The sequence below is a fragment of the Chiloscyllium punctatum genome, chromosome 26, assembly GCF_047496795.1.
Source record: "Chiloscyllium punctatum isolate Juve2018m chromosome 26, sChiPun1.3, whole genome shotgun sequence".
NCBI classification, from domain to species: Eukaryota; Metazoa; Chordata; class Chondrichthyes; order Orectolobiformes; family Hemiscylliidae; genus Chiloscyllium; species Chiloscyllium punctatum.
The window spans coordinates 57,134,449-57,151,223 of record NC_092764.1 but is presented as its reverse complement, the minus strand read 5'-3'; the positions used below and the strand labels follow the sequence as shown (position 1 = coordinate 57,151,223).

At 41.8% G+C, this 16,775-nt stretch overlaps 1 protein-coding gene across 1 annotated transcript in view; it reads right to left on the bottom strand.

The window, feature by feature from the left end:
- Nucleotides 1-16,472, bottom strand: part of LOC140453247 (BTB/POZ domain-containing protein KCTD19-like) — a 136,229-nt gene extending 119,757 nt beyond the window's left edge. The window contains exons 1-2 of the mRNA XM_072547820.1: nucleotides 16,325-16,472; nucleotides 13,488-13,804 (exon numbers count right to left, since the gene is read on the bottom strand). Coding sequence (XP_072403921.1) covers nucleotides 13,488-13,778 — 291 coding nt within the window. The 5' untranslated portion in view covers nucleotides 13,779-13,804; nucleotides 16,325-16,472. The remainder of the gene's footprint in view (nucleotides 1-13,487; nucleotides 13,805-16,324) is intronic.
- Between the last annotated feature and the right edge of the window lie 303 nt (nucleotides 16,473-16,775).

The following is a 16,775-nucleotide window of genomic DNA, read 5'->3' as shown; positions in this document are numbered from 1 at the left end:
AGAGAAGTTTAAGAGAAATGAGTCATAAATAGCTGTCTAATGAACTTAAAGAATAAGGTTGTTAATTTTTACTTTAAATAGTGACCTCTGGGATAATTCTTTGCCTCTCAGAATTTAACGGATTGCAGCAGGAGGTGAGCTTTTCTGTGTGTTGGGTTTAAATTAGCAGAGGGGTTTACCTCATATCATAAACTGAGGCAACATAGCCGAATACCTTGATTATGCTTTTCATAGGGTGATAGAGGATTGGTGAGGGCAATACAGTTGATATCATTGAGACATAGAGAGGTACAGCATGGAAACAGACCCTTGGTCCAACCCGTCCATGCCGACCAGATATCCCAACCCAATCTAGTCCTACTTGCCAGCACCTGGCTCATATCCCTCCAAACCCTTCCTATTCATATACCCATCCAGATGCTTCTTAAATGGTGCAATTGTACCTCTGGCAGTTCATTCCGTACATGTACCACCCTCCTAATGAAAAGGTTGCCCCTTAGGTCTCTTATATATCTTTCCCCTCTCACCCTAAACCTATGCCCTCTAGTTCTGGACTCCCTGATCCCAGGGAAAAGACTTTGTCTATTTATCCTATCCATACTCCTCATAATTTTGTAAACCTCTATACGGTCACCCCTCAGCCTCCGATGCTCCAGGGAAAACAGCCCCAGCCTATTCAGCATCTCCCTGTAGCTCAAATCCTCCAACCCTGGCAACATCCTTGTAAATCTTTTCTGAGCCCTTTCAAATTTCACAACATCTTTCCGATAGGAAGGAGACCAGAATTGCATGCAATATTCTAACAGTGGCCTAACCAATGTTGCGGCTGTACAGGACATGACCTCCCAACTCCTGTATTCAATACTCTTTCCAATAAAGGAAAGCATACCAAACACCTTCTTCACTATCCTATCTACCTGCAACTCCACTTTCAAGGAGCTATGAACCTGCACTCCAAGGTCTCTTTGTTCAGCAACACTCCCTAGGACTTACCATTAAAAGTATAAGTCCTGCTAAGATTCGCTTTCCCAAAATGCAGCACCTCGCATTTAACTGAATTAAACTCCATCTCCCACTTCTCAGCCCATTGGCCCATCTGATCCAGATCCTGTTGTAATCGGAGGTAACCCTCTTCGCTGTCCACTACACCTCCAATTTTGGTGTCATCTGCAAACTTACTAACTGTACCTCTTATGCTCGCATCCAAATCATTTATGTAAATGACAAAAAAGTAGAGGATCCATCACCGATCCTTGTGGCACTCCACTGGTCACAGGCCTCCAGTCTGAAAAACAACCCTCCACCATCACCCTCTTCTCCACTTACTTTTCTATCTTTTATTATATCATCAGCAAATTTAGTTCTTGTACCTTCAGTCCCTTCATTCAAATGATTTATATGAATTGTAAGAAGTTGAAGCACCAGCACCAATTCCAATTGCATACCACTTGGGACATCTGGCTTGCCTGAAAAAGAACCATTTATTTTTGAGAGAAACAAAGGCAGAAAAGAAAGATAGAAAAATGAAAAACAAAAGTGAAAGACCTTTGAGCCATTTCTGCATCCAAATGGCTAGTTCTCCCTTTCATTCCATGAGATCTAAACTTGATAATCAGTCTCCCATGGAGAACCTTGTCGAACGCCTTAATTAAGTCCACATCTACTGCTCTGCCCTCAATCTTCTTTGTTACTTCTTCAAAAAACTCAATCAAGTTTGTGAGACATGATTTCCCACGCACAAAGCCATGTTGACTATCCAGAATCAGTCCTTGCCTTTCCAAATACATGTACATTCTGTCCCTCAGGATTCCCTCCAACAACTTGCCCACCACTGAGGTCAGGCTTACCGGTCTATAGTTCCCTGGCTTGTCTTTACCGCCCTTCTTAAACAGTGGCACCACGTTTGCCAACCTCCAGTTTTCCGGCACCTCACCTGTGACCATCGATGATACAAATCTCTCAGCAAGAAGCCTAGCAATCACTTCTCTAGCTTCCTACAGAGTTCTCGGGTACACCTGATCAGGTCCTGGGGATTTATCCACCTTTAACCATTTCAAGACATCCAGCACTTCCTCCTCTGTAATCTGGACATTTTGCAAGACGTCACCATCTATTTACCTACAGTCTATATCTTCCATATCCTTTTCCACAGTAAGGTGCTCATCGACTTCCAAAGGAAGCTGGATAAACTACTACATAATTGAAGTTCATGAATGTGGAAAGGCCATTTTCTCTCATGGGAGAACCTAGAACTAGGGGTCATAGTTTAAAAATAAGGGGTTAACCATTTTAGACAAACTTAGAAACATTTTTTCCTCTGAGTTAAGAACCTTTGGAATTCCCTTCCTAAAAAAGGAGTGGATGCAGGATCTTTAAATATTCTTAAAGCAGAGGTAAATGCATTATTGATGCTAGGCCTTGTTTCCTTGGTCTTTCACTTTTATTTTTCATTTTTCTATCTTTCTTTTACGCCTTTGTGTCTCTCAACAATAAATGGTTCTTTTTCAGGCAAGCCTGATGTCCCAAGTGGTATGCAATAGGAATTGGTGCTGATGCTTCAACGTTTTACAATTCATATAAATGATTTGAATGAAGGGACTGAAGGTACAAGAACTAAATTTGCAAATGATATAATAAAAGATAGAAAAGTAAATTGAGAAGAGGAACTAAGGACCCTACAAAGTCATATAAATAGATTTAGTGAACGGACAAAGATCTGGCAAATAAAGTACAATATTAAATTGTCAATTTTAGCAGAAAGAACAAAGAAGCATATTATCTAAATGGCAAGAAGTTACAAAGCTCTGAGATGCAGTGAGATCTAGGTGACCTTGGGCATGAATCATGCAAGGTTAGTGTGCAGGTTCAACACCCTTAGTCCAAGTACCTCGACACGGTCCTGTCCCCCTTAGTCCAAGAACTCCCCACCTACGTTTGGGACACCACCCACGCCCTCCACTTCCTCCATGATTTTCGCTTCCCCGGTCCCCAATGCCTTATCTTCACCATGGACATCCAGTCCCTGTACACCTCCATCCCCCATCACGAAGGACTCAAAGCCCTCCGCTTCTTCCTTTCCCGCCATACCAACCAGTACCCTTCCACTGACACCCTCCTTCGACTGACTGAACTGGTCCTCACCCTGAACAACTTCTCTTTCCAATCCTCCCACTTCCTCCAAACCAAAGGAGTAGCCATGGGCACCCACATGGGCCCCAGCTATGCCTGCCTCTTCATAGGATATGTGGAACAGTCCATCTTCCGCAGCTACACTGGCACCACCCCCCACTTTTCCTCTGCTACATCGATGACCGTATCGGCGCTGCCTCGTACTCCCACGAGGAGGTTGGTAAAGTGGATGAACTGTTCAACACCTTCCACCCCGACCTCAAATTCACCTGGACCGTCTCAGACTCCTCCCTCCCAAGACCTTTCCATTTCTATCTCGGGCGACCAAATCAACACTGATATTTACTATAAACCGACCGACTCCCACAGCTACCTAGACTACACCTCCTCCCACCCTGCCCCCTGTAAAAACGCCATCCCATATTCCCAATTCCTTAGTCTCCACCACATCTGCTCCCAGGAGGACCAGTTCCAAAACCGTACAACCCAGATGGCCTCCAAGGACCGCAATTTCCCCCCAGACGTGGTCGACGATGCCCTCCACCGCATCTCTTCCACTTCCCGCTCCTCTGCCCTTGAGCCCCGCCCCTCCAACCACCAGGACAGAACCCCACTGGTCCTCACCTACCACCCCACCAACCTCCATGTACAGCGTATCATCCGCCGTCATTTCCGCCACCTCCAAACTGACCCCACCACCAGGGATATACTTCCCTTCCCTCCCCTTGCAGTGTTCCGAAAAGACCACTCCCTCATCAGGTCCACACCCCCCACCAACCCAACCTCCACTCCTGGCACCTTCCCCTGCAACCGCAAGAAATGCAAAACTTGTGCCCACACCTCCCCCCTTACTTCCCTCCAACACCACGAGGAATACTTCCATATCCCCCACAAATTCACCTGCACCTCCACACACATCATCTATTGCATCCACTGCACCCGATGTGGCCTCCTCTATATTGGGGAGACAGGCCACCTACTTGTGGAACGCTTCAGAGAACACCTCTGGGACACCCGGACCAACCAACCCAACCACCCCGTAGCTCAACACTTCAACTCCCCCTTCCCACTCCACTAAGGACATGTAGGTCCTTGGACTCCTCCATCGCCAGACCATAGCAACACGACGGTTGGAGGAAGAGCGCTTCATCTTCCGCCTAGGAACCCTCAAACCACAAGGGATGAACTCAGGTTTCTCCAGATTCCTCATTTCCCCTCCCCCCACCTTGTCTCAGTCAAATCCCTCGAACTCAGCACCACCTTCCTAACCTGCAATCTTCTTCCTGACCTCTCTGCCCCCACCCCACTCCAGCCTATCACCCTCACCTTAACCTCCTTCCACCTATCGCATTTCCAATGCCCCTCCCCCAAGTCCCTCCTCCCTACCTTTTATCTTAACCTGCTGGACACACTTTCCTCATTCCTGAAGAAGGGCTTATGCCCGAAACGTCGATTCTCCTGTTCCTTGGATGCTGCCTGACCTGCTGCGCTTTTCCAGCAACACATTTTCAGCTCTGATCTCCAGCATCTGCAGTCCTCACTTTCTCCTCAACAAATAATCAGCAAAGCTAATAGCATGTTATGCTTTATTGTAAGGGGAACTCAATGCACCAGCAGAGATGTTATATTTCAGTTGTACAGTACATAGTATTCCAGACATGGTTTCAACAATGTAAAGTATTGGTCACTGCACTTACGGAAGGATGTTGATGCATTGATAGCAGTTCAGAAAAGCTTTACTAGTCTAAAACCTGGAACACATGGATTGCCTTCGAAAGAAAGGCTAGACAGGCTGGATCTGTACCTTCTGTAGTTTAGAAGAGTCAGAAGTGACTTAACTGAAGAATATTAAATATGTACAGGAATCTTAAACATTTTTACTTAAGTTAAAGGCCAAGTTTTACTTTAAAGACTAGACAGTCTAAATACTCAACCCAGTTGGTTCCACTAATGAGATTGACATCACAGGAAAAACATTCTTTTCAAAACTCACCCCAAGAATTTTCAACTCCTGATCTCCGAGGCTCTTTACCAGTTGAATCTTGCTTCTAATTTTTTAAGTATCCCAAACTTGAAAATCTTCAGTTTTAATCCTCTTTGATCTTGCGCTGGTTCTGCACACTCCAGCACACACTCACACTGTTTTAAGCCTCCCTAATCTCTCACTGGTACTGTCCCAAACTTATGCTGGTTCAGACAGTCACCAAACAACTTGCTCCTTTCTCTTTGGTCGAGCAAGAAAGAATTTCAAACACCTGAACAAATCGAGCTCTTTCATCGACTGTCTGCCTTTGCCATGTAAGCTACTGGCACATGCTGCAGGTGTGACATTGATGAAGGACAGTGCCATACACTGATTATGTCCATTCCCATCGTTATTTACCGCTGGTAAACATGGCAAATTGCCTGGCTTTCTGTCTGAGCTAAAAGACTATGTATGACAGAACCACTCTGTGCCTATATGCTCCAAAATAAAGTTGCACTGCATTGAAAGACAAGCAAAGACAGAGATACCATAAGCATCCTAGTGCAAAGAGAATGCTAAGAAAGCAAGCTAAGAACCCCATGAAATGCCCTCTTCCGATGCATGAGACTGGTGCCTGTCCATGCACATAAAGCTGCCTGCAGCAGCATTGCAATGTAATGCGTCAGGGAGCTTCAAATTACAGCACTGAAATGCTGAACTGTATTAGATATTAGTTTGAAATGTGCTATGTATTTAAATTCGTGCTTTGCCAATGCCAGCTTCTATGGACGGAAGGTATAGGCGCTTACTCTCCATACAGTGTGTCCTAAGATGGTGAGGAATGCTGGATGCACTCTGGGAGAAGAGCCTGGCAAGCTACTGTTGCCAGTTAACTGCCCTGACTTCCAAGTTGGGAATTGACACTATCCAATTCCTCTCTAGTAACTGAAAGAAAGGCAACTTGCATGTGCAGGAGATGAAGTAATAACTAGATGTTAATTCATGCAAATAGGCCCATTGCCAGTTTCAAAATTCTCATCTAGCTGTTGAAATGTCAAGAAAAAAAAAATCACATCTTTACAACAATAAGAATCTCAATTTTCATTCTCACCATATTTTCCCAAATTTCTCATTGTTGACCACATTAGTTAGATACTGTAAAAATTCCATCCATTTTTATTTTTAAATCTGCCTAATCTGAATCAGCATGAGCGCAGAAAGGACATTTTAATACTCACAAGATATCACATCAACAGCAGTTCATCTCACTTCAGAAGGTCCAAATATTACTTCCGAAAATTATTCAAAAGAAGGTGCTGATAAGCTGAACAAAATACTCCAACATTAAAAATGGAATATGACTTATCATGGACTCTCAAAGTATACATGCATGCTTAACTCAAACTTTTCTTCAATGAGAAAATAGGTACAATTGTTGAAATTTGCCACTGAATGCTGCAGTACCGCTCAAGAAAATTACATAAGATCAAGCATGTATCTGGGCTGCTTTTATATTTGGCACTAAATAGTTAAAGTCAGACTTTTCAATATCAAGTAATTAAGTGACATTCAGCAAAGTTATTCGACATTTCATGTAAAGAACTGAATGTCTCACTCGTTCTTGCCTTTAAATAATTTTGTCCAGTCATTGTAAACATGGCACTCTGATGCGAGATATTGTGTTATAGGCTATCTTTATTAACTCACTCACCAGCTTGATATATTCATTAATACCATATTCCCATTCATTTATTCATAACCCTTTACTAACCCATTATTTCCTATAACACAGTTTCATCCATTTATTCATAAAATTGCGGTTCTGGGTATCCAAATTTAAAAACAATCATTTCAAACCTATTACTGCATTTTCACACCTTATCAACATACAGAACAATGCTATCCCTGTCAAGTCTCCACAAAACATTATAATTTTAATCAGCTCGTACCAACCACCTCCTGGACCTAAATAGATTAAATAAGTACCTGTAAAATACCTTTTAAATGGGCCATTATCCCTTTCAGAAACCAACCAGCAAAAGAGCACTTGCATGAAATTGCATGAACGAATGAAACCCACACCAGCAAATAGTAAATAAATCTCACCACATTGCTGCAGTAATTATCCATTGTTCTTTTATTACAATTTCTAACTTATTTAGAGAATATAGGCTTAGTATTTTTACTAACATTTACTAATTTAAAAGACAAAAGAGCTAACCTCTCATAATTATCAAGCACCAGACAGATTTCCCATCAGAAGTAGCAGCCAGCATTTAGCACATTTTAACCCATCTCCTGTCTCCCAGGACTGAAGCCCTTCAAACCTTTGTGTAAAGTCAGAGTCATAGAGATGTACAGCACAAAGACAGACCATTCGATACAACTCGTCCATGTCAATCAGATATCCCAACCTAATCTTGTCCCACTTGCCAGCACCTGGCCCATATCCCTCCAAATCCTTCCTATTCATATACTCATGCAGATGCTTTTTAAATGTTGCAATTGTATTAACCTCCAACACTTCCTATGGCAGCTCATTTCATATACGTATCATCCTCTACGTGAAAAAGTTGCTCCTTAGGTTTCTTTTATATCTTTCCCCTCTCACCCTAAACCTATGCCCTCTAGTTCTGGACTCTCGCTCCCCCAGGGAAAAGACTTTGCCTATTTACCCTATTTATGCCCCTCATGATTGGGGGGCAGATGTTCACAGGTAAAGGGATGGCTGGGAAAAGGGATGCCTTCAGAAATGAGATAACGAGAATTCAGAGAAAGTATATTCCTGCTAGGGTGAAAGGAAAGGCTGGTAGGTATAGGGAATGCTGGATGACTAGAGAAATTGAGGGTTTGGTTAAGAAAAAGATTGAAGCATTTGTCAGGTATAGACAGGATAGATCGAGTGAATCCTTAGGAAGTGTAAAAAGACAATTGGGGTATACTTAAGAGAGAAATCAGGAAGGCCATAAGGGGACATGAGATAGCTTTGGCAAAAAGAATTAAGGAGAATCCAAAGGGTTTTTAAAAATACATTAAGGACAAAAGGATAACTAGGGAGAGAATAGGGCCCATCAAAGATCAGCAAGGCGGCCTTTGAGTGGATCCGCAGAAAGTGGGGGAGATACTAAACGAGTATTTTGCATCAGTATTTACTGTGGAAAAGGATATGGAAGATATAGACTGTAGGGAAATAGATGGTGACACCTTGAAAAATGTCCATATTACAGAGGAGGAAGTGCTGGATGTCTTGAAATGCACAAAAGTGGATAAATACCCAGGACCTGATCAGGTGGATCCTAAAGGTCTGTGGGAAGCTAGAGAAGTGATTGCTAGGCTCTTGCTGAGATATTTGTATCATCAATAGTCACAGGTGAGGTGCCAGAAAACTGGAAGTTGGCTAACATGGTGCCACTGTTTAAGAAGGGTGGTAAGGACAAGCCAGGGAACTATAGACCAGTGAGCCTGACGTCGGTGGTGGGCAAGCTGTTGGAGGGAATCCTGAGGGACCAATCCTCGGCCCATTGGCCCACCTGATCAAGATCCTATTGTAATCTGACGTAATCTTCTTCACTGTCCACTACACTTCCAATTTTGGTGTCATCTGCAAACTTACTAACTATATCTCTTACGCTCATATCCAAATAATTTATATACATGATGAAAAGTAGTAGACCCAGCACCGATCCTTGTGGCACTCCACTGGTCACAGACCTCCAGTCTGAAAAAACAACTCTCCACCAACACCTCTGTTTTCTACCTTCGAGCCAGTTCTGTATCCAAATGGCTAATTCTCCCTGTATTCCATGAGGTCTAACCTTACTAACCAGTCTCCAATGGGGAACCTTGTTGAATGCCTTATTGAAGTCCATATAGATGACATCTACCACTCTGGTCTCATCAATCCTTTTTGTTACTTCTTCAAAAAACTCAATCAAGTTTGAGAGACATAATTTCCCACGCACTATGCCATGTTGACTATCCCTAATTAGTCCTTGCCTTTCCAAATACATGTACATCCTGTCCCTCAGGATTCCCTCCAACAACATGCCCACCACTGACATTAGGCTCACCGGTCTATAGTTCCCTAGCTTGTCCTTACCACCCTTCTTAAATAGTGGCACCACGCTAGCCAACCTCCAGTCTTCCGGCACCTCACCTGTGACTGTCGATGATACAAATATCTCAGCAAGGGGCCCAGCAATCACTTCCCTAGCTTCCCACAGAGTTCTACGGGACACATAATCTGGTCCTGGGGATTGATCCACTTTACGCATTTCAAGACATCCAGCACTTCTGTAAGACCATTGTAATGGCATTATAATATATGTAAGAACGATGTATAAAAAGGACTCTTGTAAGAACTGTATTTCGGGATTCTATTGCCACCTCAATCGTGTGTTGGGATTGCTTAATAAAGAAGCTATTTTCGCCACTCACCGATTTTGGTCATTATTTGAACACGATCCCAGGCCCAAGGTGGAGATGTTCCTATAAAAGTGGCGAGAACCATTTTCAGTAACCTGCAGTCATTCTTCTTTTTTGCCCAGATGGTGTGGTCTTTTAGTTCTTCCCTTTGAAGGGTTCTGATGTACCATGTTACCTCTCCATCATCAAAATGTAAAGAGAGCTCAGCTGGGTGAGGATATCCATTCCAAAGAGCAGCTGAGCCACAGGTCCTACCAGATAAAGGGGCCAAATTCATGGTGAATGGGTTTGGTCTGTTTGATTTCAATCCTGTCAGCTCCTGCTCCATAAGCTGTCCTCACTGTTCTGTCTAGCAGGAGTTTCGTCTCATACCTGCGGCGATTCATGCATTGCTTTTAATTACTCTTTAAGTTGGGTTACTTCACTATCATGGAACTTCATGTCTCTGGGAAATGTGTCCCATTAATGCAAGGGACCATTTAATTCTGTCCTTATTTTCTGTCAGGTAGTTTTTCCCTCAGACCCATCTCACGCCATCTAGGGTCCACTGTCCTTTGGCATATTATACTTCTACCCAATTTTGGTTAGGGTCTTCCCTAATGAGAACACCAAAATTGGAGGTGTAGTGGACAGCGAAGAAGGTTACCTCAGATTACAGCAGTATTGTGATCAGATGGGTCAATGGACTGAGAAGTGGCAGATGGAGTTTAATTTAGATAAATGTGAGGTGCTGAATTTTGGGAAAATCAATCTTAGCAGGACTTATACACTTAATGGTAGGGTCCTAGGGAGTGTTGTTGAACAAAGAGACCTTGGAGTGCAGGTTCATAGCTCCTTGAAGGTGGAGTCGCAGGTAGATAGGACAGTGAAGGCGGCATTTGGTATGCTTTCCTTTATTGGTCAGGTTATTGAGTACAGGAGTTGGGAGGTCATGTTGCGGCTGTACAGAACATTGGTTAGGCCACTGTTGGAATATTGCATGCAATTCTGGTCTCTTTCCTATCGGAAAGATGTTGTGAAACTTGAAAGAGTTCAGAAAAGATTTACAAGGATGTTGCCAGGATTGGAGGATTTGAGCTCTAGGAGAAGTTGAATAGGCTGGTCTGTTTTCCCTGGAGCGTCGGAGGCTGAGGGGTGACCTTATAGAGGTTTATAAAATCATAAGGGGTATGGATAGGATAAATAGTCAAAGTTTTTTCCTCTGGGGTGGGGGAATCCATAACTAGAGGGCATAGGTTTAGACCTAAGGGGCAATTTTTTCACACAGAGGGTGGTATATGTATGGAATAAGCTGCCAGAGGCTCATACAATTGTGACATTTAAAAGGCATCTGGATGGGTATATGAATAGGAAGGGTTTGGAGGGATATGGGCTGGGTGCTGGCAGGTGGGACTATTTTGGGTTGGGATATCTGGTCAGCGTGGACGAGTTAGACCAAAGGGTCTGTTTTCCTGCTGTACATCTCTATGACTATGACTCAAATTTTTTCAAATTATACTGAAAAATTAATTTGTTTTCCATTAGTTTAATTTTTAAAAAGAAATTGAGCATTGAGAAGCTGACTTACAAATACTCTGGTGCGTCCCACCAAAAGTCAACATTGTATTCATATATGCTGATCAGTAAAAAATTAGAAATTATTCAATATTTTCCTATCATATTCCCACAGATACCTTCCCTCAGCCCCATCCCCCTCCCAATTATCTCTCAACCCACTTTGGGCCTCCCACACATTCCTGATGAAGAGCTTATGTTTGAAATGTTGACTCTCTCCTGGTCCTCGGATGCTGCCTGACCGGCTGTGCTTTTCCAGCATTTTCTTTTACTTTAACCTAGCTAGTAATAAAGATAACTAGATAGCTGAATGAAATACTAAAGTTTCATGGCAGGCACCTCAATTTTGAAATTGTTTTCCACTACACAAATATATTATGAACACACATTTACAATCTGCATTGAAACACCTTGAACAATTAAAACCTGAGATGTATTTTGTTGCAAAACATTAAAGAACCATTTAAAAATTGGTTGGTTCACTCCATTGCAGTAACAGACTAATACCACATTTACTGTGTTTATATGCAATATATATCCTAATCTGAGGCAAAATAGAATATCCAGATCTTTTGCAGTATGTATATCTGCCAATTCTGGTTGAACTCTATACATGAGAATTTGCAATACTGCTTGTTTGTCATATCATATACTTTGTTATGAACATAAACAGGATAGAGAACAAACTCATGAAAGAGCAGACTCAGGAGTCTTTAAAATTCATTTAATTATTCAAGTTTACTTTGTGTCAACCACTGGTGAAAATTGTACAATTTATATTTAATAATATCATTTCTGAATTCAGATTTTAAAATAGGTGCAGGTAGATGTTGGTTACCTATGTTAAGGGGTTTCTTTTAAACAAAGATCAGACAGTTCTTCAGGAATAGTGATTTAAATCCAACATTTTGCCAGCCAGCAAGTGACTATGGCACCCCATGGTGTTAATGGAAAGATGTTTATACTGCTGGGTTTACTACAGGTAAACTTGTAGAGGAGGAGACACGTCAAAAGGGAAGTCAATCATATGGGATTTCACAAGGCTGTTGGAGGAATAGAAAACCTACAAATGCAGGGGTTACTAGTTTGAAGGTACAAACAGATGGACGCCTAAGTACTAAGGGAGATAGGCTAGACCTATCATGTGATATTAAGACAATAACAGTAAAGTTTGTACATGTTTATTTGGATGCTGTTTACATGTTGTAACTGTACCTGCCTCCACCATGACCTCTGACAGCTTGTTCCAAACATGCACTACCCTCTGCAAGAAAAGGTTACCCCTTTCACCTTAAATTTTTGCCCTCTAATTTTGGACTCTCATGATTTTATAAACTTCTGTAAAATCACCCCTCAATCTCTGACATTGCAGGAAAAAAAGCCCCAGCCTATTCCGCCTCTCTGTAACACAAACTGTCCAGTTCCTGCAACATTCTTGTAAAACTTTCCTGCATCATCTCAAGTTTAACAACATCCTATAGAAGGGCAACCAAAACTGTACACCATATTCCAAAAGTGGCCTCACCAAAATCCTGTACTGCCACATGATATCCCAACTCCTACACTCAACATGATGACTAATGAAGGCAAGTGTGCCAAATGCCTTCTTCACCACCCTGTCTATTTGCGACTCCACTTTCAAGGAACTATGCAACTGCAACCACTGGTCTCTGAATGTGGCAACATTCCCCATGACCCTATCATTAATTCTATAAGTCCTTCCCTGGTTTGCCTTACCAAAATGCAACAAAATATCTCAGAAAAACTAAGAACAGGGGAATAACAAAACCACCAGGAGTAAGCAGTTCAGCCACTTGAGCCTGTTCTGCCATTCAACACGATCTGGGCTGATCTCATCTCACCCTCAAATCCACTTTTCTGCCCAGGCCCAGAACCCTTTAACATGTTACTAATTAAATTAAGAAATAGATATTAAAACTGTAGCCATAGTACAAACTGAACTCAAAATGAATCTAAAACAGGAGAAATCTGCCTGAAATGTACCTGCTCAATGTTCCCATTTTGATTGCCAAAACATTAGCAATTTTCATTATTCAAATTCACGGTTAAATATCCTTTGCCTATTAAATGGCACCACAATTGATAGTCTACTTATCCTTTTTAGGTTGATGCTACATTCTCTTGAAATTAAATTTTAATTTTAATATCATGTCTACTGAATTAAGTCATCAACATAGACATCATCTATGTTAGATATTTGTTTTAGACAGCATACAATACCATTACCAATTTGTTGCTATTTTGAGAGTGTTTTACTTTGACAATCTTTGACACAAAGCATTGGATGAAGTATTGAGAAATCATTCCCCATAAGGAAGGAAACACAACAATATGGTGAATTAGATTACATCTTTGTAATTACTTTCCTCTACAGATTAACTACGGTCAATACCTGTTGTAAAGAAGTCAGACACATTGCTGTTGCTTGTTCATATAACAAACTAATTTCTGAAAGGCAGGTAAAAGACAGCTTTGATGTGTGCAAATAATAGTGCACATGGCGGAAAGTATATCCATCTCGGTCAATGAAAAGTCTGGCATCTTCAGAATGAACAATACTGGAAGCTTCCTGCCACAGCACTGAATCACGGAACTGTAAAAGCTTTGATTTTGGAATTGAAAAGAACCAGCCTCCTACATTGAAGCAAAAGGTATCCTCCTCTTGATAGTCTTCTGATGCCATTGTATTTCATCCCTTTTTTGGAACAGCTTAAATTTAAGGAAAAATAATAGTACAATTAACTCTTTAGAATGAATGGTTGATAGCTTATTTTATTTCATAGAGCTTGCACCAAATATATTTTTTATTAAACAGAATGGTAATGGATCATTCACTGTAGGTCCAGGAAACCTTCCTCCTCCCTCAACAGATTACAAAGTTCATATACAAAACAAGCTAGTTCTCAGATGCTTTAGATTAAGAAATCTTTTGAGAACTCCATCCCAATTGATGGCTCTCCACCATTTTGTGAATATCAACAATCTGTGAATTGAATACACTGTACACTATAAATGTTCTGGAAGTGAGCCTTTGGCCTAGTGGTAACACTCCTGCCATGTCAAAAGGTGCAGGGTTTAGACCCCATTCCAGGCACTTGTTGGTAATTGGAGACAAATCTGGTTCTGAAAGGGGACATAATTTTAAAAGTGAAAGGCAGCAGGTTCAAAGGAGATTTGAGGAAAAGCTTTTTCACCCAGAGGGTGGTGGGAGCCTGGAATACACTGCCTGGGAGGGTAATTGAGACAGGAAACCACAAATGAGCTCCTGATGTATCACAACATTGAAGGCAATGGTCTAGTGTAGGTAGTAGTGTATTCTAGGTGGTATAAAACGCGATAGACCTCGCTGTATTGTATGATTCTATGGTACAATTGGTAATCTCCTTTTACCACCTCAATCCCCACCCAATTGTTACAAGGGGTGTGGAACCAAATAAAGCACTCCGTAACCATCCCAGGAGCAAATATAAACTGGTTAGAACTCTAGAATGAACAATCACATCACATCCTGTCAGAGTGTTAGACAGCCTATGAATCCCTCCACTGCTGCAAAATGTTCGCCAAGGAAGGCATGTGAATCTACAGCATATGCCACCTTAATTTTATTATCCATTGGGAATCAGCATGTTGTGCGAGTGGTCCATTATGAACAAATATTTCCAGAACAATGTAAAAGAATTCATTTACTCTTCCCCAACAAAACATTTCTTGTAATCCTAAATTAACATATCCCGAAAGTGTTCCAATACAAAGCTCTTCACTGTGCCTTGGTACACGTGACAATAAATTCAATTCAATATGCTATGCAGTATGTCATTCACCATATCACCCACCTTTTTGAGGAGGTTACCAGTGCTAAATTAGGGACAATTTTGCATGATAGGGCAGATCTCTGGACACACCAGAGGTTTTAAGCCCAGACTGGATTTTAATTTACAGTTCAAATGTGAATGACCATTGTACCACAATCATTTGTAGTTAATTTTGACGTAACATTTCCATCCATTTCAACTTGGGTCGTAGATAAGCTTTCAGTGTCAACTATTTCATTAAGAAAATTAGAATACCTACTTTTTAGCAGTAACCCATGTTTCTCTTCATTAATCAATACACAAAGTAGACCGGTATAACTAGAGATGGTTCTCCAATTATGAGACTTGTAACAAACACCCAAATTGTCAATATAAACATTGTTTACAATTTGCCAAAGATGCACAAACTACATTTTGTTTTGTTCAGCGTAACTATTAACACTGCAGTTGTCCTGTATCTACGATTACGTTACCACTGTGTAGGGTTTCATTTAAAGATTAGGATCAGTAATTGGGTTACTCAGAGTTTGAGGTAACGCTGACTGCGAGAGATCGGAATCAGCACATGTGCATTTATCTCTGAACTTACTACATTCAGCGCGACTGCTCGCCGTTATTGTTACTATTTTCTTTGTTCTCCAAAACCGTATTTTCTTAGAAAAGTCGCCTCCAAAAGATGGCAGGCTTTATAAACTGTTGAAACAAAATCGGGACATAACTAGTTCACACAAGATCGCGCACAGTATCTAAGCGAACAGTTTGCAAAGGCCAGGGAATATCTTCTTAAACCATCTCGTCACACTTCCCACCAGAGAAAGGCGTGGGACATAACTTACCCCTACAAAAGAGCAGCTCCGCCGGTCCAACCGTTAGGTAGAGTTAAATAAACTAGCTACTTCCTCGGCATTGGTCACTTAAATTCTTAACTGTGCGAAGTTAAAAATCACACAACACCAGATTATAGTCCAACAGGGTTATTTGGAAGCACGTGGTTTCGTAGCGCTGCTCCTCAATCAGGCTTCACAACCACCTGAAAAAAGGAGCAGCGCTCCGAATACTAGCGCTTTCAAATAAAGCTGTTGGACTATACCTGGTGTTGTGTAATTTTTAACTTTGTCCACTCCAGTCCAACACCGGCACCTCGAAGGCATTAGCGAAAATATCTGTCTGGTCTGGTTGGGGAGCTGGTTGCGAATCGGAGACAACGTGCCAGACACATCCTGCGCTGGAGTTGTTTGATATGCCCGGTGGAAGGACTTTCTTTCCACGAAGTTATCAGTCGCGTACAATAAATACAACAAACGTTACTTTCCACCATCGCGTGTCAAACAATATAGATGTTTTCTTTCTTTAAAAACACATTAAATCAGTTGTAACATGTTTAACTATGTCATGCAATTTCCTGAATTGCATTTACCTCAATTTGTTGATGGTTTCTCGATGCCACTTATGGTTCATGCAACTTTTATTTGCTTTAGCGATACAGCCGGTTTGAGTCCGTTTACTGGTCCCTCCCGAAAGCCATCCAAACATTTTGAATAAAACCGTCGAGCAAGGCTCGAGCGCTGTGAAACCACTACGCAGGCGCACCCGCGAGCACGAGCACGAGCACGAGCGCGGCCTCCGCCTTCTACACATGCCCGTCACTGGGAGCGGGACACATCATTTACAGGTGGTATCGGTCATGCATGTATAAACCGACTTGCATCGAGTTGATTGAGATGACGATGTCACGTGAACTGTTTTCAGTTTTTTCATCTGTGTTAGCAAAAGGTTTTCTTTTGTCTTCAATACCAAATACTTAGGAGCACAGTCAGGGTGGGAAGAGACTTAACCTGTTTGCGATTTGGAGATGCCGGTGTTGGACT